Source organism: Ostrinia nubilalis, chromosome Z (genome assembly GCF_963855985.1).
Source record: "Ostrinia nubilalis chromosome Z, ilOstNubi1.1, whole genome shotgun sequence".
Lineage (NCBI taxonomy): Eukaryota > Metazoa > Arthropoda > Insecta > Lepidoptera > Crambidae > Ostrinia > Ostrinia nubilalis.
In genome coordinates, this window is record NC_087119.1 from 26,633,872 (window position 1) to 26,660,264 (window position 26,393).

Genomic DNA, 26,393 nt, shown 5'->3' on the forward strand with positions numbered 1-26,393 from the left:
ACGCGCGGCTTACCAGAGCTTGTTGTGGTAGAACTTGACGTCGAAGAAGCCGCGGTCGGTGAGTTGCGAGTCGCGGCGCGACATCGTGGAGCCGGCCGGCGAGGGAGCCGCGCCGGCCGGCGAGGGAGCCGCCGGGCCCGGGCTCGCCGCGCCCGCCGCGGGCTCCACGCGCAAAGACGACGGCCGCTCGCTCGCGGGCTTCTGCTCGGGCGCCGGGGGCTCCGCCACCGGAGACGGCTCGGGCTCCATCGGCTCGTCGGGCGTCGCGCGCCCCGACGTCTTACTACACACACAGGACTTGATTCAGCCGCTAAAACTGAGGCAAACTGTGAACCTCGGAAAAGAGTCACTTCCTGCCAAAACGAAACCTGCAAACCATGCTGGTCGGGAAGAAAACATTTTATTTATTTTACCTGACAGTTTTAATTTCTTTTTTATACAAATCTGATAAACTTTGTGTAGAGTGGACGCGCGAAAACTGCTTCAAAACCTCTCCAGTACAAGAGCTGCCTTATCGTGCTAACTACATCTATAAAAAGTGTAAATAATATCATAAATTAAAAAATAAAAGCTAAAACAAAATTAATATTATCACAGTGCATCATTAATTTAAACAACATTTATCGTGTCTTCTTCGTTAAAATGTATATTTGCAATGGACGTAGACAAAGTGTTTGTTTGTTGATCCTTTGTGCACGTCCATTGCGCTCACCTCTACACGAGCCAATCAAAATATTCATAAGTAAACAAAACAAGCTACTTTTTATAGTATAAACTTCAAAATAATTAATAATTTACGGGTGAAAATAAAAATATTCGAATACAATAAGTATACAAGGACAAATTATAACACAAAGACAAACAGAATCAAGAATCAATTCATACGCAAGCATAACAATATTCACGAATTATATACGGGCTTGAAAATAGTACCGACTAAAAGCTACTTTATAGTTCCAAAACACTGAACTGTCCTATCCATGACATTGACAGTGGGGCGCCACCGTCAATACCGGATCGCTGGTTCCGATTTTTGCCATGTTGGAAACCATATAGTTGAACGATGGTAGCGCCCCCCTGTCATTGAGTTTGGTGGGACAGTTCAGCGGGGGTCATCTATACCAAAGTTTTCTGTCGTTGTGCTATCGTTACGTACTTAATAATTAAAACGCCGACGAGACAAGCGTTCGCGTTCTGTAAAATACTAACAAGATTCTACATTTCCTGGACATAATTTGGACGGATTGATTTCATTCCAGTTTCAAATTGAAGTCTTCAACTTGTAAAATATTCGGGCTATCTTAATAAATTATTGAAATATAATGAATTTGTCATTCGTTATTAATTCTGTTTCCGAATTTAGCCGATAGAGGCGCTAGTTTTGCAGAGTGGGGCCTGTCAGTGGCTGTTCGCCGCGCGGCCTAAGCGCGAGTAGCTGGAAGCAACCAAAAGTAATCGTGAATAAACCAAAATAACTAAAACAAAGTGAAAATCAAGCAAAATAAAACTAAGCATCATTGTACATATTAATTTCACAGTACGTACCCATTACTTTCCTGATAATACGACGTGCCGCCATGAATTACCTGGAATTTGTACGTAGATGAGTACAGACGATGGCACATCCAAAATTTTGTTGGGTAGGTGTCATAACTTGTTGTAATGCTCGTTTTGCAACAAAAAATTTATTATCAAACTATTTTACCAACTATATTAAATGTATAGAAAAGTAATAAGACTGATTTTATACTTTTTTTCTAACTAAAGTATCTATTTTTACTAATTTCCGATCACACAACTACTTAAGTCTAATACTTAAACAAATATTTATCATTTACCACGTCACAAATCTTGGCAAATCTTATCCCACTTGGCAATATTTCCAAAGATTATTCCATTTAATTACTGCCACTGTAATATCTGAGAAGGTTTAGATTATTTTCTTTCAAATACTAGGAAGACTGCAGGAAATGAAATGCGTTTACTAGTCAGAAATTATTAATGTGAATAAATGATAAAATGTAAAAATCGTAGAGTGATATGTATTCTTAAAAATATCACATACAAAAACTACATCAAAATAGTAGTATGCTAATCAGCCGGGTCATTCCGGACAATGTATTTTGGATGGACGACCCCGCGGTCTTCGGTCGTGGCGTGTGGGTCATGGTCCATGGATCAGGGCCGAATCAGCGTGGTCCCTTGCTATAAAATGGTCGCGTAGAACAGTATTTTGATGTAGTCTTTGCACTGTATGTATTGTCACCGTGAAATTGTGAACTCTGCCAGATTACAAGAACATAACGCGGTGAAATGTACTAACAGTAGGTTAGATTGAGCCGCGAGCGAATGTCCAATTTTAAGACAATTACTCGCAGCTCCATTTTATTGGGCTCCGGTGGACACCTTAGGGCTTTAGTGGACAGGCTCCCACATAACTCACTATAGCTATTCCTAAAGGTTACTTGAACCTTTGTTTTGTCACCTGTCATCCGCTTCCCTCCAGAAGTTGAACCTTAACTATGTCCCATGTTTTTATGATTAATTCGTTGCGGGTCCAATGAGTTTAACTTTCCCCCGGGACAAACTTGACCTTCACTGGTTGGGTTTTTATTGGCGGTCAAGCTGTAGATCCTGGCTACACAGGAGTTGCAGCGGAGAAAACGAGAGGGGGGAATAGTCCCGTGGGCGTCCCCATCGGCCAGTGGGTATGCGCGAAGCATTTCCCGACAAAAAAGGGTCTAATCTAAGCTAAAGCCCGGTCTGTGAACACGTAGAATTTTGTCCAATGACCCCTAGCTACCCATCCTTATCGCTCGCGCGTAATTATATTGCTGTCGCGACTGTGCGACTGGCACCCGCAGTGAGTGTGCGAGCGCGATAGCAACATAATTACGCGCGAGCGATAAGAATGGGTAGCTTGGGGTCATTGGTCAAAATTCTACGTGCTCACAGACCAGACTATAGACGGAGTTCACAGTTTCGTGGTGAAATAGTGAGGTGTGTAAGTAATGGTAGGTTACCGTGGCGATGGCGGACGGCGGCTTGGGCGCGGCGAAGCGCCCCACGGCGGCCGAAACCACCGGGGTGCTGCGCCCCGACTTGCTGCGGAGAGGTTAGTGCCCGGTTAGAGTGAGACGGGTGACGGGAACTCTACTGTCTCATACAAGTGTTTCACATCAAACCAAACAAATTTTGACCAGTATTTTGGCACTTATGAACGTCAAAAGGCTAATTCCATTATTCCCCGTTGACAATCCCCGTCCCCGTTGACGGATTATATTTATATGTTATATTAGGATTTTATTTTTAACATTATAAGCTCTAATTGGCGTTAACAGGGAATAGTGAACAAAAAGTTCACTAATCCCCGTTGACGGGGATTGTCAATGGGGAATAGTGGAATAAGCCCGTCAAAAGTAACAAAAAGTAGCCTTTAAGAGGCACTTTACATGTTTCCTTATGTTTTGGGCCCTACCAGTCTATCCCAAGTCGTGCAGTTGACTGCACAGAAGATCATGTATGGTACAGTAGATTTCGTCGGTTGCAACGTTTATTTTACAGTTAAATTCGTTATTATACCAAAAGCAGGTATTAATATTGTATGAATGGGTTGATTTGGAGAAAAAAAATATTTTGGAATCGTTTGCAAAGAATGATTCTATCAAAAATCAGAATAATCAATACTTTACTCTTAGGTAGACTATTTAATATCAATTTAAACTCTTTGGAACAATAGTAACAATCAATTAAATATAGCAACACAGAAAAACAAACAAACATTTACTAACATCTATTTTTTTCCTATCATTTTACAGTTACACATATCTATGAAAATGATCATGTATGATAAGAAAAAATACCCTTAGTATAAATGAATATAGCACAGTATTAAATGAGTATGATTTATTACTAGCATTACTCTTTAAGACAACTGACATAAGTATATTTTGGTAACTACCTAAATAATTCCAAATAATACTGGCAACTCACGAACATCTTACCATCGTTTGTAGTATACAGGGTGTCCCAGAATGGGTGAATCAAACTGCGAGGGGAGGTAGCTCTACTAATGTACTATCCCTAAAAAATATGAAAAAAAAAAATAAAGCGCATAAGGAAACAAAAAAAATTTTAAGCTTATTAAGCTTTGCCTAAGTATCTGGCTATAATTGCTGTATTTAGAGTTTATTTGTACTTTTTTCTTACTAATATTAATTGTACATACATGATCGCTTCGTTTATCTGTAAAGTTAAACAAACTTTTGAAAATAATGACTAGATGTCGAGTTTAGAGCACTTTATTTTAAAAAAATCCGAACTCAATTTTTTTTTTCATATTTTTTAGGGATAGTACATTAGTAGAGCTACCTCCCCTAGCAGTTTGATTCACCCATTCTGGGACAACCTGTATACATTGAATAGAGATGGACATACACAATCTAGCAATGTGCGAGTGGGACACACACGTCTACAAACACGTGCTCGTGAGTGCGACACATATTGCGCGGCTGAGGGAGTACAAGCCGAAACGTTCTTACCATTTTATTGGTCTGGGTGTTTTCTATCTATAATATTGTTAATATTATTGTGAAAATGTAAAACGTTAAAATAACGGTATTGTTATAGCCAATGTCATAGTTAGTTAGACTCCGTGATAAGGGGTTAACCAAATTTGACAACTAAGTTAGGTGTAACATATTACATAAATAATGATTAAAATTAATCACTTGACACGATGGTTGGTAATAATCAGGTCCCCAACAGTTATGGCTATTGGACCACGTTATAAAGAAACTGAACATGTTTTACACAGCATTCAAAGAAAATGTTAAGGCCACACAAAAGGACTAATTTACGATAACTGTTTTATGTGAACGTGTGAAAAGTTGTAGTGTATCTAGTTGCTACGCTACTATAGTCTGGTCGCTGAACACGTAGAATTTTGTCCAATGACCTCAAGCTACCTATCCTTATCGCTCGCGTGTAATTATATTGCTGTCGCGACTGTGTGACGGGCGGCAGCAGTGAGTGTGCGAGCGCGACAGCAATATAATTACGCGCGAGAGATAAGGATGGGTAGCTTGGGGTCATTGGACAAAATTCTATGTGCAAAGCGACCAGACTTTAGTGTTAATCAGTGAATAGCGAAACAGGCCGTATGCCGACTACATAAGAGTCGTTTCGGCGTGCACTCCCGCTGCCGCGCGCCGCTTGCGCACTGACCTGCCGAGCGGGCTTAACTCAAAATGTCTCTTGTTCTTGTCCAAGATCTGTCGTGGACATTTACTGGTTCAGTAACAAAATAATATTCATTAGGCATTGTATTTGGGGTATTTCTAACTTTATTTGTGCTGTATTTCAACAAAGGATTACAAATTTAAAATTGGTTCTTCAAAGTTACTCTAAAACACGCCCGAATACTAGTTTAGGAACCATTGCAGCAGCCTTTAGCTAATCCAAAGTACTCAATATTCAAGAGCACCTTATTTAGCTTTGCGAATTCGGTTCGCAATCATTTGTTACGTACTAATGTGGATGTCCCTAGGGATCTTAATATGCGTCACACTCTTCTTATCATAAGAATGTAACAGACTTTCACGTAACAAATGCTTGCATTCCTAATTTGCAAACCAGAATTAGACTCCCAGTGATTAAATTCCCTTGGGAAACACTAAGAGCGCTTTCGCATTTAGGCGACTCCCTCCTTATTTTTTCAGTGACCCCTATGGTGACATATAACAGGCATTTTGTTGTCATAGGGGTCACTTAAAAATTAGGGATTGATGGTGAAAGCGGGCATTAGCAGCGCTACAAACGCGCGACAGACGCGCTGCCAATAATTTAATACTATGTGACAGCGGATGCATGCCTTCACATTATAAAAACGCCGCTGAAGCGCTGCAGTCGCGCTTCTGACGCCCTAATGCGAAAGCGCTCTAAAACTGCATGAGTGTTCCATTTCTTTGACGTGGAGCTCTTCAGTTTCTACATTATAAATTCAATTTCAAAATCTATTTTACAAGGATCATCTTCAATCTTTGGAAACGGAATGTATGCAGGTAGACCTGCAGATGTAACTTTGTCCGTACCTGATATCCGTGGCCTTGGCGAAGAACTGCGGCGCGACAGCGAAGTTATTGTTCTGCTTCATGAGGCGCTGCACGCCGTAGTGGCGCGCCAAGAATTGCTCCATCTTGGCCGAGGGCCCGTCAATGGCCAGCTCCGAGGTCGTCATGCCCAGGTCCTGGGAACGAAGACGGGTTCATCATCAGATCATTTGGATTCTACTGTATGAGGACGCCACTCTTTAATTTACCAAAGGAAAAAGGGAAGATTTGTAAATCTTTAACAGCAGATGTCGTCGGCTTTTAAACATATTTCTGGTGTAAAAATCGCCACCACGTCTATTATGGCACCATTGTCATGTCTCGTCCTCTTTACATTCGTCAATAAACTCGCGCCTTCTGGTTTCCCTCCACCAAAATACCAGAGCAAAGACCATGAACTGGAAGTCCCATCAGTGTACATCTTTCCAACCCAGTCGACTTGTCAGAAGCTTATAGCTACAGCATATCCGTGTGGTCGAATACCAACGGCAAACTGTGCGCTGGCGGTCGCACAGGTCGAGGGTCAGGTCAGGTCGAGCCAGGATCCCAGGTCACATCTTTCTAACCCAGTTGACCTGCTAGGATCTTTTAAGACTAGAGCATATCCTAGTTCCAATATCTTCACGGCTACCTTCAACCTTTGGACCGACGACATCATAAAGGTAGCAGGAAAGCGCTGGACGCAGGCCGCTACCAACCGGGTAACATGGAAAGCATTGGGGACCGACGACATCATAAAGGTAGCAGGAAAGCGCTGGACGCAGGCCGCTACCAACCGGGTAACATGGAAAGCATTGGGGGAGGCCTATGTTCAGCAGTGGACGTCCTATGGCTGAGATGATTATGATGATGACCTTTAGCGAGTCTCTGTCCTCGGGCCTACCTCCAGCATGTGGTCGAACAGCAGCTGGCCGTAGCCGTGGCGCTGGCGGTCGCGCAGCACGAAGAAGTCCAGCACACACAGCGGCTCCACCTCGCACACCTTGTCGTGCTCGTCGAAGAGGAACAGGTGCTTGCGGCCCACCTTCAGCATGCCGATCACCTCGCCCCGTCCTCTGGAACAGGCAGGTGGGAAATCAATGCACCAAATTTCAATAAACTTGCGTTGCTCTATAGTCCAGTCATTATAGTAAGTTCACCTCGGAAATCGAGATACCCAGCTGTAAGTCTGTAAATACGTGTATATTGACACCCTAAAAGTTGTCTCAAAACCTACATATGGTAGGGTGTAAGCAACTATTAAATTTCAAGGTCAACGGTCACAAAAATCGGTTTTTTGCGCTTTTTTTAGAAATATCTCATTTCCTGTGGGTTTTTTGCTATTTGTATTTATTATCAATATTGTAGAATACTAAATTCTCTACAAATTTTGTTTAAAAACTTTTTTTATACGGTGAACCGTTTTCGAGATAGAGGGCGGAGAGCGCGCGGTCACTGCATCACTTCAGGTCTACTTAAGCGGTTTAATTTTTCATACAAAAGGATTTTCCCGCTAATTCCTGTGGGAATTTCGGGAATTCCTTGTTGTAACTAAGCTTTGAGTTTACTAAGGTACCTACATGCCAAATTTCAAGCGTCTAACTTCCGTTAAGCGTTTAGATTTTTCATACAAAAGGATTTTCCCGCTGATTCCTGTTCCCGTGGGAATTCCTAAGTATACTATAACCTGCCCAGGTGTATGAAGAATAATTGTACCAAGTTTCGTTAAAATCCGTCGAGTAGTTTTTGTTTCTATAAGGAACATACAGACGGACAGAATTCTATACATGAAATATATTTTCAAAATAACTATCAGGGGGTGATTAGTGATCGATACTGATGCCAAAAATGCAATCAGTAAAATTTTTGTCTGTCTGTCTGTCCGTCTGTATGTTCCTTATAGAAACAAAAACTACTCGATGGATTTTAACGAAACTTGGTACAATTATTCTTCATACACCTGGGCAGGTTATAGTTTACTTAGGAATTCCCACGGGAACAGGAATTAGCGGGAAAATCCTTTTGTATGAAAAATCTAAACGCTTAACGGAAGTTAGACGCTTGAAATTTGGCATGTAGGTACCTTAGTAAACTTAAAGCTTATTTACAACAAGTAATTACCGAAATTCCCACTGGAATTAGCGGGAAAATCCTTTTGTATGAAAAACCTAAACCGCTTAAGTTGACCTGAAGTGATGCAGTGACCGCGCGCTCTCCGCCCTCTATCTCGAAAACGGTTCACCGTATAAAAAAAAATTTTAAACAAAATTTGTAGAGAATTTAGTATTCTACAATATTGATAATAAATACAAATAGCAAAAAACCCATAGGAAATGAGATATTTCCAAAAAAAGCGCAAAAAACCGATTTTTGTGACCTTTGACCTTAAAATTTAATAGTTGCTTACACCCTACCATATGTAGGTTTTGAGACAACTTTTAGGGTGTCAATATACAAGTATTTACAGACTTACAGCTGGGTATCTCTAATTCCGAGATTCTTACCTAATTTAAGCTTAAATGACTGGACTACTACAATTTTAACTAGATCGATCGAGATGCTAAGACGTTTCTCTGCTTGAGGCAAAGTTCAACAACTATTTTTCTTGTTATTATCAGTTTAATAGGCAACGTCCAATATAACAGACATTATCTCTATTTATATAAATGCATTGGCACGTGATAATTGGTTTAATCAAACAAACAAGTACATGCAACAGTAAAAACCAAGCTGTTTAAAATTCTCTCAGGCTATCTTAACTACTTTTAAATGAAATATTTGGCTGCTTTCTAATCTTATTGATTTCAGTAAAGCGACACGACAACTCTACTTTGTTTCTTTATATGGTGGTTTGTTGGCACTGTTGCGTGGCAGAAAACAACCTCGATAATTAAGTGACGTCATACGTATCGTTTTGGAACAGCATTGCAAGCATCTCCGGGTGACGTCACACCTTTCATATCTGCCTCGTGTTTATGCATAGATAAAGTTTGATTGACTTTTTTATCGTTCCATAATTTCACTAGGATACGCTGATTCTGTGATAAATTCGTCAGTAAAGGATTTTATTTACATTCCACTTTGATAACATAATAATGCCACATGTAATTCAAAATATTGAATCAATTAATTATAAACGATTTTAGGAATTACATAATATCTTAATCTTGGATTAGAATCAAATAAGTTACTTTTAACCAGAAATCTTCTAACAAAGTGAGTGCAAAAATCAAGACATGTTTGTTAAATAAATAACTGATAGCTAATGTTTTCATAAGCAACTGTGGAATCAAACCCACGGGTATTAAATTCCAATCGACGCCTAAATAACCAACGGTACTCTCCGCTAGAACTCGTGCGCATTTTGTCCACTAAATTAATTAACTCGGTCATCAAAAGGTCAGTTGGAGAAAAGGCGCACTGAAACTAAAAGAAAGAAGATGGTTCATACATTGGGAACTGCTGAAAGTTCTATACTAAAAGAACCCAATGTCACTGGCAGCTTTTGAGATCTCTACAAATGAAAGTCGGTTTAGACGGTGCACCTGTAATGGGACCGATTGTTCCAGAGATTACCCTAAAACATTATAAAAAGAAAGCACGTACATTACAATTCGCTGCGCAAATAAATGACAAGCTGTGCTGAGCAAAGAACACCGTTAAACTGACAAACTAAAAACCTAACGGTGGTTCCATAAATTTAATACGGCCATCACCAACATTTTCATAACGCATTTACTTCTATTTTCAGGATTTAGTGGTCAAAAGTTTTGATAATGCGACGACACGTCTGCATCAACCTTAGATAAGAAATAGACAACTTCGGAGGACAGACGTTAAAGTCGTCCGTCAGTTTATCTCCAAGGTTTCCACTTCACAGCGCGACATGAATAGCTGCGAGAAATGTGCATTGTATGCTTCTGGTAGTATTGTCCCGTTCTAGAATGCTTATCAAGCGACATGATCTTCCGACTAAAATGGGCAGAACTATCTAAAAGTAGTTCAGGCTGCGCAGTGCGCATTCTAGCACGATGTTGCCAAATTAAGGCGCGACCGCTACACTATTGGCGGCGAATGAGTTTATAGACAAAATGTGAAATTTATTTATATGACTTTTTTATTAAGCAGTCTCTATGGGAATAGAAAGAGTGGTTAAGTATCATAATTGAATTTTTTGCTCGACCTGTATAATAAATAAACGTATATGTAATACGAAAAATGTATATGTTGTGTGATGAAGTTTCAATCTAAAGTTCTAAACTAAGTAAAGCCTGTATCGGCGGAGTCAATTGATAGATTACAAATTTACCCATAAATATTAGTGCGGTTTCTTGGGATCAATCATGTCTAACAAAATCTTAAGAGAAAGCTTGTTATGAAAATAACATGTGAAATAATAACAAGTTCGCAGGTGCTCAAAGTATAATGAGCAGTGCAGTGCCGCAGCGCGAGTGAAGATAATTACAACAAAATCGTGATTACAAATAGTCATTAGGATAATGATTATTAATAACAAGACAAGTGCAAAAATAAATATATTTTTTACGGAACAAGAGTCTAGCCACACAGCTGGCACACATTTTCATACGTGCGTTTTTAACAGCCCGAAGCAAAGTGAAGCAAAAACTGTCAAGCAAATCTTATGAAAACGCACTTATAGCGCGCCGTGCACGCGCCCGCTGTATGGCAGAGCCTTTAGCGCGTTAGCGTGCGCATTGAATTGTTACTTAATCTACGAATACATAGGTGTTTTCTTCCAATAAACTAAAAAATAATAATTACAACCTTACAAGTGATATATTATAATTATTTCTTTCACATTTAGCGCAATTTTAATTTATAATATTTATTAAAAAAAATTGTTTTCTTGCGAAAAATATCAGCAGTAATGGCATGTGCGACTGATTGTATTGTGAAAAGTGTGCGCAAATAGAAAGCGCCGCGCTCGACTGCCCCGATTAAGTCCAGGAGCCATTTTGGATCAGCCGTAGACCGGCTGCCATCGGGCGGCCTTCGTTCTGCTCGCCGAAATCATTGGCGTATCTAGGGTTCTTCTTCAGGGGGGAGTGATAAGCCATGTAACGGGGGGTTTGCTATTTAGTATCATAGCTATAGTCCGATTTTTAATTCGACGGAATTCGGACAGCTGTCATTTTTTGACAATTCAGATGTAATAAGCCTTTTTTGCTTTGAATTATTAATAAATAATATGAAATGAAATTTCATCAACTACAACTTACAAGAAGGAGCTATTGTTTGTTTCGTGAATTCAATGTACACTAATTATTATGTACATTTTAGAGATTAAATAGAAAAAAACGTGTTTTTAACACAGTAAAACAACATATTAACATAAACGAAAATATGTATTGATCATCAATCATCATTATCGTCGTCATAATCAACTTGGATTATAAAATTGGCATCTTGTTAAATTGATTATTTTATGAAGCTAAGATTTTATTAACAAAAGGATTTTCATAAAAAAGGTTTGTAACCCATGGATTATTGGCCAGGGAGTCCAGTAATAGAAAAATAATTTCCCAATTTTTTTTGTAACTTCTAAAATATGATAATAAAAATTTAAATAACCATTTTGAAATGATCAGTACATTTTTAAGCCTTAGTTTTTTAAGTGAAACCTTAAATTCAAGAAAGGATTATTTTTTAATTTGTGAAAATGCTCTCCATCCTTAGTGGGAATGTTTCAATGTTGGCAACACTTCTGAAATGTCAAAATTCCGTCGAATTAAAAATCAGAGTTTAGAGAACTATTCATCTTCAAAGCAGTAACCCAACATTCAGGGGTGGCACCAGACCATTACCCCGCTATACATATACGCTCATGGCCGTACTGCGTGGTTACTCCGAAAAACGTTATCCGAAGTTTCGAATGTTAATGTTTAATGTGAACCATCCCTCTCACGCACTGCGAGATGCCAGTATGAGCGACGGTGATAGATAGACCCGAAACTACGTAAACAGCGTTTCGTAGTAGCCCTGGTACTCATATGAAGCAACAATAGCCAAATTAGCCAATGGGTCGGTGTCGGACGGATCCGAGGAACGCTGGTTCGATCCCCGCTGCGCCGCTGGACTATTATGGTGAATCCACTTGTAACACAAGCATATTGAGCTTACCACGAGGGGTTAACGGGGTTAATATTCTTTCACAAGTGGAAGTGATGTTAAGTACAGACGCTGGAGTCCGGTCCAACAGGATCGCGATCCTCGATCGATCGATTGATATCTCAAGGTGATACATAAATTGATATGGAATAGGGTAAGTATACTAGTTAGAGTTTTTAATATTTTTAATCCAAAGCAATTTCAAAATTTGCATGTCATTTAGTTGTTTAATGGCCGATGATGATTACGTAACATTTGATTACCCATCGAGAGGCGGAGCAGGTGGTGTGAACTAATGCGTGTAAGAAAGCTTAGTTCCCGAGTTTGCGATAGTTTTTGTTACGGCGCCAATGCACGCGAGCGCGAGGAACCACGGGCAGATGCTAGTCTCTTAATAAATGTGTCCTATTTCTTGTCCGTAACGACTGAGAACAAAACATGTTTTATTAATCGGAGATAGTTTGACGTACGTATACAAACACCTGTTCACATGAAGTTTTTGCGGCATTGCTTCTCATCGGCGGAGAAAATTACAAAAAAAAATTATTATCACTGTTTTCCGATACATAAGCTGTAAGAAAGTTTACAAGTTCGTTAAAATAGGATCAATATTACGTAACAGAGTACATGCCAACCTTGAAGGTTGGGGGTTTAGTAGCAACAAAGAAATGCCTCAAACTATTTTCGATCAATAGAACAAAGTTTGGTAAAGCCACAAAAGTAATCGGAAGAAATATTAGCTGTTGCCATAAATATTTAGTTCCATTTTTAGAGGGGTTCGTTTCACTATTTCCGATACGTCAGGCTTGATTAACACAGTAAACATGGCCAAGTAATTTTAAAGTCAAAATTGATACGATATTCATAAGGGTTGTGGTGGGTTATTTCCTTTACTTATGTTATACATAGTATTTTGTTCAAGTTATATCTTTATCTATATTTTCCGTGTGGGAACGCAAGAAGCGTACCTTAAATTAATATTTATCAATTATTCAATAGAAAGAATAGTTAAAAAACCGTGAATAGTTCACTATCAGGCAAAGTTATAGCTCCGGTAGTTACGCACTTGCAATATTTAATGTTATCATTCAGACCGAGCTGAACAAAAGAACAGCGCAACCGCGGTCGGAAACTTTAGACTTTAGTCACGCTTTAAAAGTATAAAAGACCACATCAAAGCAATAGGATTTCGACCGTAAAAAGTGGGGGATACTTGAAAACTAATACGGGATGGGCAACGACCGCGCGGCGAAGCAGACGCACGGTAGGGCTGCGCGCGCGCCGTATCGATAGAAATAACTTGACAACAGATACATGCGTGAATATTCATACATCATATTACACACACACAATAACCCCGATTTTTGCAATCAGGTTATAAATTGCACACTGCCTCTAAGAGCCTGTAGCAACAACATTTAAATAGCAAATGATCGTTCTAATTTAAGTGCAAGTAAACACGCGCTCTACCGTGACTTGTTCGCTGAAAATTATAAGGCTGCATGCCCGCTTATATGAATACAAAACATAACTATGTGGGTGGGTCTGTCTTATTTTTAACTTAGAAAAATAGGAGCAATTTTCCTGGAAATCGCCGATGCATCTAATAAACTTTATCGAATTTTTCCACATTATCCTATCGGACAACACCAAAGTCGATCGCTGATGTTTTTGTACAAAAAGAGCAGTTTCCGCTTGACAGCGCGCGTCACTTGCGCGGGCGCACAAGGCCGCTGGAAAGCGCCGACAATAGCGCGACAAACATGGCCTATCAGACCAGATCGGGACCTCCATTGTAGAAATTGCCGACTTTATAAGATTTTATCAGCGCGGTCTACCGCTGAAAAATATGCTCGCGCATTTGTTTGCACCTGAGTCATGGATGGATAATGTTTACGCTGTACTTGCCGGGCGACTTCACAATTGAACAATTAGTTCGAGTAGACTACTTAATTCAAGTAAAGGATGTTCGCAACACTGAAGTATTTTATATCTTATTTAGAATTTATTAATATAGTAATTGGATCACCACACTTTCATATAAAGTATATTATTGTGCGTCAAAAAGGTAGCCCCATAATATCCTTGTCCATCAATCTCCTAGAGTTCTTAGACCAACAGATTCAGGGTTTAAGGCATGAAAACTATAAACAAAACAACAAATAATGTTAAAATGTATATTGTACTCGTGAGTATAAACAAAACGGTGCAGGTTCTTCACGGAGTCTGGTCCTTACGGGACTTTCATAACTCAATGAAAAGCGCTACTAAAATATTACTCAAAAACACACTTAACCCGCAGCCGAGTTATGTGCGAGTTCACTCGATGCAGTGACTCACACGAAAGCCTTACCTACGTATGTAACACTTAATGACAGCATCGCAGAAGTGAATTACAGCAATTAGAAGGGCATGGCCTGTCGGCGTAGCGTTACACGCAATATTTAAAAAGAGATTTCCATTTATTACGGCCTATAGAATCGACTTTTCTAGTGGAGGAATACATAACTTGGAAAGTTTTCGAAGGGCCAATGTCATTTGAAAGTCCGCTTCGACAATAACTAGCGTTTCCTCAAGTTTTGACTACACGTCAATTAAAAGTAGCGCTAACACATCAAGAGTCACATGTCCATCTTCAGTCTGCGTGCACTTTGTGCTTTAGATGCGACCTATTTTGGCAATTTATGCGACATAATTTTGTAGTCTTTAAAACTTTAAACGCTCATGTCACAATATGTCCTACATTTCCCAAGGTTTCACCTTTCCTTCATCATCATCATCATCATTTCAGCCACAGGACGTCCACTGCTGAACATAGGCCTCCCCCAATGACTTCCACATCGCACGGTTGGTAGCGGCCTGCATCCAGCGCCTTCCCGCTACCTTTATCAGGTCATCGGTCCACCTTGTGGGTGGACGTCCTACGCTGCGTTTTCCGGTACGTGGCCTCCATTCCAGAACCTTGCTGCCCCATCGGCCGTCAGTTCTGCGTACTATGTGCCCAGCCCACTGCCACTTCAGCTTGCTGATCCGTCGGGCTATGTCAGCGACTTTAGTTCGTTTACGGATCTCCTCATTTCTGATTCGAAGGATTCACCTTTCCTTGAATACGCGCAAGCTTGTAGATCTTTAGTCCCACTAACTTTGTCAGTCTAGTTAGACTCCACTATACTAAATGAGGTCACAAACACAAGGGTAACCTTAACTAATAAGAAAATTAAAAGTTACGATACTTTTTCTTGTCAGTTAGTATGATAAAATTAAACCAAATGGTAATCTACACGCGAGCGAAACTAGTGTCATAATATCTGAACCACAGTGACTTTTAAAGGACAATTCTGAGGGAAGACTAATTTCTTCCCACCGCTGGAGTAAGTTATATATTTTCAAATTATACCCAGAAAGCCATTAGGAAATTGAGCGTGAAACGATCCATCAACGTATTAATAAGTCGTTACCGTAGTTTTCTAGCACTTTCCTTCGGAGAAGCGAGCGCACAAGCAGTTCGTGCCTGGCACGGGACATGCAAATGGGAGCTACCGTGCTGCACACCACCGCGAGATTAAACATCAGCGCCGCTCTTAATGTGCCCACTTTATGCCGACAGACCCTTGGTTTTCAAACAACAAAACACAATAAACAACACATTTTTGTTGCTCTCCACTTGACACGATTTTGCTATTGACCCAGTTTACGGTAGAAGTCGTTTAGAATCATCGAGAAAATTATAGACAAAGCATTCATTCACCGTGGATTTTCCGAGCTTAGGCTTTCTTCATTACGTCACGCAACACAGCTGTTTTGGTTGTGCAAAACTGACTTTGATAAAACTTTGCAACTGTCATGTTAATATTGGCAGAAAGCAGAGGACGGTTTTTCGAGAAATTCGAGCCCACTCGAACAAAACAGCGAGCGTACACTAGTTTTGGTTTTCCTTGGGAGTTCTTTTGTGCATGTTCGCACGTAAGAACTTTTTGCGTCCGGAGTTTTCTTTTCAATTGTAAAGGTAAAGAAAGCCAGAGTAAAGGCTCTGATTAAATGCATTCCACGCTTTGGAGAACCCTCGCCTAGCGGGGCTTCGTTGACTCATTGAGTTCCGTTCCGACGTTATTATAAACTAACAATAAACACCCTATTGTAATTAACTTTGTAAAATTATCTTCTGAACTATAATACTGTCTACGAGAATATTTTGCTTTGGTACAGCTTGGCACCAGACACTAATAACTTTGTCCCATGAACTCTAATTTTCAAATTATGATTTCGGTTATAATGATGATTAAAAACCCCCAAAGCTTGATATTGCTATAGATACAAACAATCCAAATGATCGCGAAAAGTAAGAAAAAACGATTAAACCAATTGATTAAAACTTATTGGTAGAATCTATCATCACTTGAGATGCTGAGAGGAATTTATTAGTGTACTCGTATGATTCGCATCACTGTTAGTTAAATTAATCCCATATCCATACAATAATATTATTTATTATTTTTACCGATCAATGAATCTTTTATCAATCTTTGTTTTTGAAGTCACGATAAATCAAAACCTTATGAAGAGTATGTAGGTAATATAGGTAACCTAACTATGCACTGGATGAGCCTAATGGAGAGCAATGAAACACACGTCTTACTATTGCGGCTTGTATTCGAGAATGAACGACCATACAAAAGTAGGTACACGGCACAGTTATTAAACTAAACTTAGGACTACCTCCCACTAGAACAATAATTTTAATATGTGTAATCTACCCATACATTACACCTTATACAATCCATAAATTGATGCCTCAGACGGACGAACACCACTGCAAGTGAGAAAGCACCTGAATTATTCATCATCTCATATCGATCCGACCGAAAGTGGAGCACTCGATACAAATATTGCGATTAATATTTAATTTAATCAATGTCGAGACGCCGCACGGAATTGTAAATTAGAGAACGACACCTTTAACGCATGCTATAGTGCTATCCGCTTCGTGAATTAGTCTTGGGTAAAGTTAAGTTCATCAGATATTTTTATAATAATTAAAGAAACAATATAGCACCTTATCTGCACCAATATTATAAAGAGGAAAGATTTTATTGATTGTATTGAATAGGCTCCGAAACTACTGGATCGATTTGATTCGTTCGAAAAATCGTTTGTCCACCATTTGTGCCCCACAGCACAGGCGATCAGGCGATCATATCATAACGAAATCTTCCATTTGGCCCGTACTGGAAGTAATTGAGAAGAAATATAAATGTACTTATCTCACTATTCAATATTTTCTGAAACAGCTGTTCCAACCGACCTCGGTTGGATGTTGATGCCTAATCATTATTATTCTTCGCTACTAATACATGTTTCAGGTATGGATGCCTTGTACAATATGCACCTGGTTGCCTCGTTTACCGTTAGCGTGTTAGCGCACCTTAGGTAAATCGCGATTGTTCCCTTGGAAAAGAGGCGGAAGTGCACGTCATAATGACTTTATCGCAGCTTGCGTGCGCTACCGCAACCCCCGGTAGCGTTCAGGGGAAGTCCCGCGTTCCTTCATCGGGCGCTCGTTAGCGAAATGCTCATTTGCATCGCAGCAGACAATGTCTGCTTTGTATAGCATTATCGTTATAGAGCTTTGGAATCAGGGGCGAGAATAGCGATTTATGCAGTGCTATCCTACCAATACAAGCTGAGATTGCAAGTAGCATTGTAATAGGCACCCAAACACGTCTTGGAATAAGGTTGTGGTGCTGTCAACTTTTTGGTCACTTTGGGTTGGCTATTTGGCGCTGGCTGTACCTACTGACCATACTTACTTTAAACCAATTACAAAAATAAAACACTGCTCCCACTATTTGTAAATTGCATCCCCATTAATTTCACATTATACCTAATTTTTATCTGTTATTCAATCTTTTGTAAGTAGGTATATTTTCCAAAATGTAAATTTTTTGCACTGCCTTACTCTTTCTGCATGACCCATGGTTGACTGGCAGAGAATGCCATTCGGCATTTAGTCCGCCGCAAAAGTTTAAATAAATTAATTCAGTATACAAATATTGTGAAACTTGCTCTATGGATAAAGTTGACAGATAATTCAGGAGCTGTCGCTGAAATAAGTAATTCAAAATCAAAAATATTTATTCAGTTTAGACCACAAGTGGCACTTATGAACGTCAAAATGTAGTAAATACTTTACATGTCTCCTTATCTTTTGGACCCTACCAGCGCTTCGAGACAAACATATGGCAAGTGCTGAGAAGAAACGTCGGAACAAACTCAGTCACCACTTATTGCCAGGAATTATCTAACAGTAAGAATAGCCAAATTTAAGTACATCAAATATGTGCAGACCGAGTGATGGTGGAACTTACCCCTTCCCGTTAGGGTCGCGCAGAAGATACAGGATGTGCGTGGGCGAGTTGCGCAACTTCTCAGCGGTGGTGATGACCTTGCTGAGCGACTGCGCCGCTGCCGACTGCTCGCCCAGCGAGTCGATCAGCTTCGACAGGCTCTCCTGCATCACCCTGTATACAATATAATCAACCATTTAATTCATCATGACGCTATTAACCGCAATTAAATCTATACTATCTATACTAATATTATAAATGCGAAAGTAACTCTGTCTGTCTGTCTCTCTTTCTCGCCTAAACCACTAAACCGATTTTGATGAAATTTGGCATAGAAATAGTTTGAGTCCCAGGAAAGGACATAGGATAGTTTTTATTCCGGTTTTTGAAACAGGGACGCGCGCGATAATGTTTTTCTGTGACAGACAAAATTCCACGCGGGCAAAGCCGCGGGCGGAAAGCTAGTAAACAATAATTAAAAGTTAGTGCTTTAACTCATCAAAATTGGTGAGTTGAGAATTTAATAAAATAACCTGAGGAACCTAAACTAAGTTTAGATGAAAGAGCATTCGCCCAGCAAGCGAAAGATCGTGGGTTCAGTTCCCACCTTAGGCAGTTAGATTTTTTCAAGTTATTTGGTTGGAGAAGCGACTCTAAATGCTCAGAAATTTTAATAACTAAACTTGCCTCAAACCCTTGATAATGCAAGACAAAATGCTAATTTATCCCCAGGTTTGCAACTAAATAACCCCAACTGATGCAAGTAGGCTTATGCCTACTTACTTTGACCTAGCATGGAGACTTACTCATCATTATTATTTTAATAACAAGAGAAGATTATCATTTTCTATTTTAATAGGCAGCTGGTGAATAGTAATTACCAACAACGGTTCTGATGAGTTGATTGACCTCATTGGCGCATCTTTATAAATCTGAGCTAATTCTGAGTTGCAACACCTAACTTCGACCGTAACTATGGTAATAACCGGTGTTTTTGGACCTTGATATACTTCGACAGATTTCTGATATTTGTTATGGAGCCGATGACATAACAAACAAGGCAGGGAAAAATTGGATGCACACAGCCAGCGACAGGGAACGATGGAAAATGATGGAAGAGCATTTTACCCAAGTGAGGCCACAATAAAGGGAAACACTTACGGATTAATTAAATAAAACTGTTTAATTGTGGATTGTAAAGCTATAACAAATTAACAATAACAAAGAAAGATAGTGCAACCCAGCCTACATAATTTAGTTTTGTTGGAACAAGCATACATAGCAATTAATCTTGTATTAATCTAAAGCTGTAAGACAGATAAACACTGTCAAAAAAATATTTTAAATATGTACTATTATAATAAAGTCTACTTAAATAAAAAGGTAATGGTGACTGTTTTCATATTATTCTAAAGAATATTTTTTTTATTTCGATTTTTGTTTTTTTTTTCTTTTTTTATTCTAAAAACGAATTTAACGATAGAGTAAATCTGATTTTAAATATTATTTTTTTGTTAAAATACATTTTCTATGGTTACTTTTGCTATCCACTGTCACGTAAACGTAATTTTAAGTCAAATAAAAGGATAAATATTTGAAAACCTTTGATTATATACGTTTTTTTACTATGTCCCGCTTCTGACGGAAGAATCCCGCTATTTTCACTCAAAAAGTAATAAAGTCCCGACTTGGCGAAAAAAAAAACTGGCAACGCTGCTACCTACTCACTTTAATATGGTTTTATTCACACAATAAATGTTTTATAAAATAGAAAGTACATAAATAAGGTAACACAATTTGTATTGTAACATGTTAACTTCATTTCCAATCAAATAATGGTACAATAGAAGGCAGGCAACACTGGAGTAGCAAGTTTTCATTGTACACCTTCACAACCTTCAGACATTTCATTATATGTATAGACAACTGTACAATTTGTTGCATGTTTTACCATTGATATTTATGAATAATATTTTGAAATAATATTTCACTCCAATACCTACCTATTTGGTCAAAGAGTAGTTAAATGTTCAAATGGTGCAGTGATTTTTAATTAAATGAGCCATTATTTTACTGTCCCATTCCCAACAACATCCCAATTGCTTTAATTTCCTCTTAAGTCCACACACTTCAAGTCTAATAAGAATTCATTGCCATTTACTGCTCGAGATGATCGTGAATGGATAAAACCTTGAGTAGGTGTGTCATTATGACGCCATAGAATACCTACTTGCAGTCTTTCCAGAACTTCGCTATCCTGCGTCTTGCGTAGACAAAGGATCCTTCTTAGCTACCAATTAGGTAATTTAAATATCTAATTATAATACGCACCTCACGCTCCTCACATCGCCTTGAAAACCGGGAGGAATCAGGGTGTAGTTTAACTTCGTGATATTGTTACTGTCCTTTAGCATATCGTTGACAGATATTACCCACTCCATATTTGTACAAAAAATTAACAAGTTTATTGAATCACAAAAGTATTTGCAATATTCAGATTAACAAAAAAAGTAAGCACTTTTATCCAGATGATACCTACTACAAAATTTTGCTCGCTCTCCGCCATAGAGAAAAGTAATACATAGGAAATAGAGAACCCTCTCTGTCAAATTTTTGAACCTACTAATTGACAGCCTGGTGTTAAATTCCCTGTACTTAACCTACGTACGTAACGCTCACATACATACATAGTCCACGCACACATACATACATAAAGTCCACTCACACATACACACAGTTCACGCACACATAGGCCCTCATAACCTTCAAAGAATTATTGTTTTTTTGATGTACAATGTAGAATTTTTTCAAATCCATTATTTTGAAAGTATTTATCTTTATGGTGTACGTATTGTATTATTTTCAAAACAATGGATTTGGAAAAATTCTACATTGCACATGGAAATGCAAATAAACAAAAACTTTTCAATTTAATAATTTTACTTTATTTATGAACACACATAATATTATACACCAAAAGCGTCTTTTCGCAAAGTTTTCAACAACACTAAAAAAGCATTTGCACTTTGAGAAAACTCAGATCACTTGTGAACATAACAGAAAGTTTCTTCGCGATTCACGAAGGAACGAACAAAACTCCGATGAACCAGAACAGCAGCAGGTACGAAGGAATGAACTTGAATTTGACTCGACTCTTCAATACTTTAATAGGGCCACAGAACTCATAAACGATGGCTAAGAAAACAAGAATGCATTCAACCTAACAAAAACAACACCGGCCATTTTGGAGGAAAAACAAAGTTGCCATATGTTAAATAGTAATTTCTACTACTCTATTATGTAAATTATAACAAAAAATGTCACCGTTCAGTTTTAAATTAAAACAAATTAATTTCATTTTAAAAAAAGTTTTCACATTGTAATTAACAATATTCTGAAATATATTTTAATTAAGAAAAAAATGAAAATATGAAGGAAACAGGAGCAGCGACATCTAGAGCGTTTTAGGGTAGTTAAAAAGTATTGCTTCCTCATTGTTATAGCATTGCTGCAAAATCTGAAAAGCTTTTAAATATTTTAAGATGTGTTTCTGGAGTCTGGTGGGGTGCTCACCCAGCGTCATTAAGACTTTTATACAATGCTATTATAAGAAGTGTACTTGACTATGGCAGTTTCTATCTAGAGCCTTGTAATTTAGTTGGTTTAAGTAAATTGGATGCGATTCAATCTAAAGCGCTAAGGATTATAGCTGGTGCTATGAAATCGAGTCCAATCAATGCCTTGCAAGCTGAATGTGTTGAGCCCCCATTGAAATTACGCCGCCAATATTTATGTGACAAGTATCTTTTCCGTGTACTTCAATTTGCTGACCATCCTATATATAGCAAACTCAACAGACTTAATGATTTAATTGATACTTCCTCTTATTGGTCACGTAAATCTCCTCCTTGTGTGATTATTAGTTTTCGTAAATTTATATCAATCCAAGCCCCAGTCCACAGAACCTCCTTTCTTCCGATATTTTCTGTAAATTTTGAATCCCTTATTCTTACTCCGACAATTCATTTCAACCTAGACATACATAAGGATGACTACAATGCTAACATTAAGTTCAATCAGATCGTAGACGAACACTGGGGCGATTGGCATCATATCTATTGCGATGCATCTAAGCACTCTCCAACGGGTCATGTTGGCGTTGGCGCATACCATAAACAATATCATATTGTCCAGAAAATAAAACTCCCTCCAGAATCATCAGTCTTTACAGGAGAATGTTTTGGACTGTTTAAGGCTTTAGAGTATGCTCTCCTTATGAAATTAAACAAAACTGTAATATTTTGTGACTCTAAAAGTGCTTTGCAGGCATTACATAAATTTCCATTTAAGAACAATACTAATTATCCTATTATTACAGAATGCAGGAAATTACTTCACAAATGTAGTCTTAACAGTCATTTAATTAATTTTGCGTGGATTCCTAGTCATACCAATATTCCAGGAAATGATAAAGCTGATAAGCTGGCCAATGAAGCGGTTGAGTGTGGAGATATACATCCGTACACAAATTATTGCCATGACTTAACGGCAGCCCTTCCCAAAGCTTATCTCAAATCTGCCTGGGATGAGAATTGGGAGTTCACTAGCCAATCTAAGGGGAAACATTACAAGCTCATTCAACCATCCATCCTTTGTAAACCATGGTTTGTTAAAATGAATCTTTCCAAAACAGTTACTACCATTTTAACTAGAATGCGACTTGGTCACGTGTGCACTCCAGCACACTTGGCTAAAATTCATGTACTTGATAATGATTCGTGCACTTGTGGTTCTGGCGTCGGAGACTTAAATCACATATTTTTTTACTGTTGCCTATATGATCGTTCCTCTTTTATTAGTTCTCTTTTAGCCATTAAAATTCCTTTTCCTACATCCATCACTTGCCTATTATATACCAATAACATTGATGTTTATAATATCCTAGCCGAATTTATTACCCATAATAATATAAAATTGTAAATAGTAATGTATATTGTACTTATGTAAATATTATTTTATTTTTATTATTTTGTACTTATATCACACCTAAATTGATCCTATGAAAACCATCCTTTGTTCCGTTTCCTTCCGTAATTGATTCGTTTCCCTACCTTTTAACTTTAACCCAATCCCACCCTGTCTAAACGCAATGTCCGCAAAACTTATGGCAAAACTGAACGCAAAAATCAAGAACCCTGTCGTGGCTAAACGCAATCCGCGAGAGCCATAAAGAAGAAAAAAAAAAAAAAGTATTGGAATTTATCGACTGAAGTCGCTGTTTGGAAGCAAGTTTGATCGTAGTATGGAAGTTTCCGCACCCTGCTCTCCGCGGATTGCACAGATTGCACTGCAGCACGACCGACAATGCTGCCATTTGTAAAAAACCAACATGTCAATGTCATTTGGTTATTTTAGTGATGTCCCTTTTGTAAGTTAAAACATTTTTTATAACATAAAATCGTGTCCGAAAATTTTTATACAGTGTGAGTCTTGCTTGATAAAGTGCACAATACATATGAAAATAGGTGAAACTAGACCTATTTTTGTTGACAAAAAAAGGTAAAAAAATATCAGTTATTTTTTTATTTTTTATAGAATTTTGTTTCTTTCAATTACTTATTGTTTGTAAAGAAAATGTAATTACTTTTAAACTAAGAGGTATATCCTGATAAAATAAAAACAGTTATAATGCTAAATAACGGGCAATACTAAAAAAATACATATAAAACCCAGAAGATGCCAACAAATAATAATCAACAAGTAAAAAATCTGCTTAAAAAAAACTTTTTAAAAAACACCAATTTATTTTTTGGTTATTTGTAGAGATGGGCCGACTAGTCGCCGACTAGTCGGGAAAGCCGACTATTCGGCATCATTTATAGTCGGCCGACTAGTGACGACTATTCGGCAAAATATGCCGATTATAATCGGCGCATTACAAAATTAAATATGTGAATGAAATAAAACTCATTCACCAAGATGATTATGAGGTAGACCAAGGGCGTTTATCTAAACCACCTTTGACTGCAAATACCCCACATAAATGACTGATGGGATCCGTCGATCGCCTTAGTGTGAAGAACTATGGGAATCCGGACAAAGCCGTATGGCGGGCCCTACCTATCCGACGGTGGTGGTAGTCCGTGCTATGCAGGCGGGGGTACCCCCACGCCCTCAGCTCGCTGACCATCACAGTGGAGGGTGGAGAGGAATCAGTGGGCATAGGATGCGCGCCGCGATCAGCGGTTATCACGCCATTTTATCAATTTTTCCCATACATTTTGACGTCGATAAGAATATCACGGCGCACATCCTAGCCCAGCAGGAGGCGATCATATTATCACCTCCCCTGACCCCTCCGCCGTCGAAAATTATGACATCTACCTTAGGTACTGTTAGGTGATTGTAATGTTGCTTTTTAAGAAATCTTATTTCTCAAGAAGTTATACTTATATCTCTTAAGAAATCTAGATTATTCTTATTTCTTTGAGAAATCTAGATATTATTCTTCGGACAAGTAGGTATTAGATAGAATGATCGGCATTGCCGATTAGTCGGCCGACTAATCGGCAATTTGAAAACCGATTAGTCGGCTAGTCGGTTAGTCGGCAAAGACCATAGTCGGCCCATCACTAGACTTATTTGATAAATTTCTCCAAAAATTGCCCCTTTATCAGGTTAACAGGTAGTTTTTATTACTTTGTATTATTATCTATCGTATTACTTTTGTAAAACCAAAAATCGCATGTCTCTATCTCTATCACAACATTTGCTATGATCGTTTGAACATAGGCCTGCCACCATATTATTTTCCACCTCAGGTAGAGGGGTATTTCGCCAAAAATGGTCAATTTTGCCTAATTTCCTTGGTACGAAATATTTTTTTGTTTTTAACTATTTTTAGGTTCCCATTGCATTAAGTAGCAAAAACTAAGCTAATATATCTAAAAGGGGTGTCATAATTCGTTTTAGAAACAAAGTTATAAAGTCATGAATTTTTGGTAGCCAAGGAAATTATTATAAATATTTTTTTCTCTGAGTTTTCTTCTGTAATTTGCTTTTTTTTGTTCGACCCATTTTTGTGTACCTTCGCAAGCCAACATACCAATTAATATTGTATCATTACGACCTTTTTACACAACTAAGGAAGATAAATGCAGTAGATTGAGTTTAGAGTTAAAAACAAGTTGTTCTATATCTATTCTGATACCCATTTCTTAAAATGACAATTTTAAACTTATTCCAATAAAGAAATACTAAAAATTTTACTTAATGCCGAATTAAAAATGGTCTTTCATAATTTCCTAGGCCATTTTATGCCACGGAAAACAAGGAAATTAGGGCCACAGAAATTAGATTTATGCCTAAAAGACACCACAGACAAAAACCTATTTACCCTATGCATTTACTATTTAAATCATGGGTTTACCCCTACAGACACTACATCTGTGTAAATAAACAATAAAATTAATCCATTGTTTAGCTGCAAAAAGCCGTCCAAAGAAATTGACTTTTTAGTAAACAAAAACCCAAGGAGGGACCTACTTATGCGATTTGTCGCGAAACTGGTCAACGAAGTACTGTCCTGCCTCGATGGCCTTTTGGGACGAAATGGCCGAGTGTAACGGTGCAGTGCATTACATTCTAAGTTCTTTCGTTTCGTTACTACAAGGGTCGAAATGAAGACCCAGGGAAATTATACTTTTGACTCGGACAAGAACTTAACTTCACTTTATTTCCTTCCTTTAAGTATTTGACATTTAATGTTTTTATTTTCCGATAGCCAAACGTTTCTCAAATATAAAGAGAGTGCTATTAGAATGAAATTACG

The 26,393-nt window shown here is 38.3% G+C and overlaps 1 protein-coding gene across 1 annotated transcript; it reads right to left on the reverse strand.

Moving 5' to 3' along the window:
• Positions 1-444: 444 nt before the first annotated feature.
• Positions 445-21,119, reverse strand: LOC135087040 (alpha-tubulin N-acetyltransferase 1-like). Its single transcript, XM_063981890.1, has 7 exons — positions 20,894-21,119; positions 18,584-18,736; positions 6,994-7,165; positions 6,093-6,247; positions 3,024-3,105; positions 1,546-1,586; positions 445-1,435 (listed from the first exon to the last, which is right to left on the reverse strand). Exons 1-7 carry the CDS (start codon positions 21,001-21,003, stop codon positions 1,399-1,401), a joined length of 750 nt encoding a protein of 249 aa, XP_063837960.1. The 5' UTR covers positions 21,004-21,119; the 3' UTR covers positions 445-1,398.
• Positions 21,120-26,393: the final 5,274 nt, after the last annotated feature.